The following is a 2623-nucleotide window of genomic DNA, read 5'->3' as shown; positions in this document are numbered from 1 at the left end:
CATGAACGAAACCTTAAGATTTTCGAACACAAACTGAATTGTCATGAAGACAACATCCACGCTATGAAAAGTGACCTTGCCCAAAGAGAAGAAGAGTTACAGGTAACAAGAACTCTACCGTATCTGCTGTTACATTTACCACAGGCATATGTTGGAGGCTTTTCTTTTTAGCTAAACCCAGTTGTTGTATTTTATTTATACAGAACACAGTGTAGGTCTGCAGTTAGTATACTCTATACTCTACTATACTATACTATAAACAGATGATTTACTGCTGCCAAAGTAGTGTAGCTGTCACCAGTAAAATTCAGAGTTGCCAGACGCTCATCAGACATCACATGTGACGGCAGGACTATGTGGCCAAAGCCTCAAGGATCAGTCCTGAGCGGCAGCAGGTGACCGGCAGCACCAAGAGCGTCGACACAGAAATCACTCGGCTGAAGAGGAAGATGAAGGTGTACGAGAGCAGCCACGGCGAGCACGAGCAGGTGGTCAGGTGAGAAATCACAGGCTTTCTTAAAACATCTGCGACCGGGTTTTACTTCACACACACTGATTTTAGTCGTAGTTAATGCAAAACACTTCTCAGAAACAGAGCGGCTCTGGAGTCGTAACTAATTTTAATGGATGACTCAGTGCCTGTTTTTCCATAAGCAGCTTGGCTGACTGCAAATGCAAATGCATTAATAAAATACATGTAAATCTGCAGTGAAATTTAGCTACTCATATAATGTACTTCAATACAAATTTAAGGTACTTGTGCCTAACTTGATTTGTTTCATTTTATGCTGCTTTAGACCTTTCTACTCCACTACATTTCAGAGAATATAATATAATATATAACATATTCACACAGTTGCCAGTTTATTAGATAGGTTAGGCACCTAAAACTGATGCAGTCTAATACAACAGTCCTGCAGTAAATCCTCCCTTCACCGAGGTCATAATCAGTTTTTGTTGAAACCCTTTTAGAGAAGTGTTATGCCTATATTTATATAAATAAATGTTTGCTGAATAACAAAAATAACTCTCTGTATAATAAACAATTCAACCGCACCACTTCCCTAAAACAGTTTCAACAAAAACATTGTAACCTTGATGAAGGAGGGTTTACTGCAGGACTGTATTAGACCGCATCACTTTTAGCTCTGTGAGAGCTTTGATCACAGATAACTTTACATATTTAGATTGTGCATACGAAACATATGATGAGCTCATGAAATATGATGCATTGTCACGTCATTAACAACACAACAGTATATAAAATAGTTAAAATTAGCTTCACCTCAACCAACCTCAACCAATCACAACAGTGCTACTTGGATATTAATGCACTGGTAATAATAATATAGTTATATATCATAGTATTACACTCATAGAGACATTTTCCTGCACTGAGTGCTTTAACTTTTGATTCTTAAAGAACATTTTGTTGATTTTGATTTTTGTTGATGATACCTGAATAGAGCTTAAGTAACATCTTAAGATAACACAACTTCTATTTCTTCCACCACTGATGTAAATTACTTTGTCGCTCATTGAACAGAATACATGACCCTTTTTAAGAAAGCTAAGCTAACGAGCTAACTTAAATAATTTAGTGCAGCAGACATACTTAGACTTCTTTTGGTCAGAAGAATTAGAGGAGCTTTCTAGCTTCTCTCTGTCTTATGCTTTTTAGTGGGTTTTCAATTTTAGTTATCATGTCAGACAAAAACAGTTTTCTGTCCACTGAGGTTCAACTCATCCAATGAAATTTCTTCTGCCGCCGACAGCTTTTCCTAATGCATACCTCAATCCAATCTGCCCGTTGGCCATCACTAAATCATCTTCTGCCCTCATTTCACATGTGCACACTGAAAGCTGAAGTCAGAAAAATATTTAGGCTATGCCAGTTTCTTCCCTCTGCCCTCATTAGGGAGTACGCTGAGGCCCTGACTCTCTACAGAGAGAAAACCAACCAAGTGAGGGACCTGCGGAGGTTCATCGATCGACTCGATAACATCATGTCAGACAGGCAGAACAGATACAAAATAATGCGTAGGTAAATAACGGCCTGCTACATTTGAAAAGCTATTTAAAAATGGTGCCTAGTTGTCAAAGGAAAATCCTGCTTCTGTCTGATTCTGGCTTCTTCCTGCAGGTCTCTCTCTGTCAGATGCAAGTTATATTTCAACAACTTCCTGATAAAGATGAACTGCTGTGGCTCAATGATTTTTGATCACAACAATGAGACACTGTCAATCTCGGTACGTGTGTTTATCTGTTACTGTTTATGAAAAGCATAGATAGTTTGTGCCTGTGTTTGTCCTACAGCGTTGTTTGTGTTTTATTTGTTTAATAATGGAAATAGAATTACTGAGATATTTAATAGCAACACAGTTTCACATCATAGTGAAGAAAAAAAATGGTGAGAAAATACTTAAAGATAGTGATCTTAACCCGTATTTGACAGTTTTCCTGTGTTTTAATTGAAGTGTTGATTCGTAATAAGATATATTTGTGGTTTTAAGAACTAAAAACCATCTCAATGTAGTTTTACATCTCCTTTCTCAGGCTTCTCTCTGGAGCTCTAGTAACAACAGGTGGGTGAGCCAATCAGAAGAGAGGAGGCTCTGAGCCT

General features: G+C 37.9%; 1 protein-coding gene across 1 annotated transcript; it reads left to right on the top strand.

Moving 5' to 3' along the window:
- Window positions 1–6: 6 nt before the first annotated feature.
- On the top strand, window positions 7–2601 carry LOC111649231 (structural maintenance of chromosomes protein 6-like). Its single transcript, XM_087171895.1, has 4 exons — window positions 7–102; window positions 351–496; window positions 1919–2044; window positions 2144–2601. The coding sequence occupies exons 1-4, from the start codon at window positions 64–66 to the stop codon at window positions 2277–2279; spliced, it is 447 nt and encodes a 148-aa protein (XP_087028021.1). The 5' UTR covers window positions 7–63; the 3' UTR covers window positions 2280–2601.
- The last annotated feature ends 22 nt before the right edge of the window (window positions 2602–2623 follow it).

The sequence above is a fragment of the Seriola lalandi genome, unplaced genomic scaffold (genome assembly GCF_002814215.2).
Source record: "Seriola lalandi dorsalis isolate HSWRI2012SDOR001 ecotype SW California unplaced genomic scaffold, Sedor1 jcf7180002050239, whole genome shotgun sequence".
Taxonomy (NCBI): Eukaryota; Metazoa; Chordata; class Actinopteri; order Carangiformes; family Carangidae; genus Seriola; species Seriola lalandi.
This window is presented reverse-complemented; position numbering and strand designations above follow the sequence as displayed.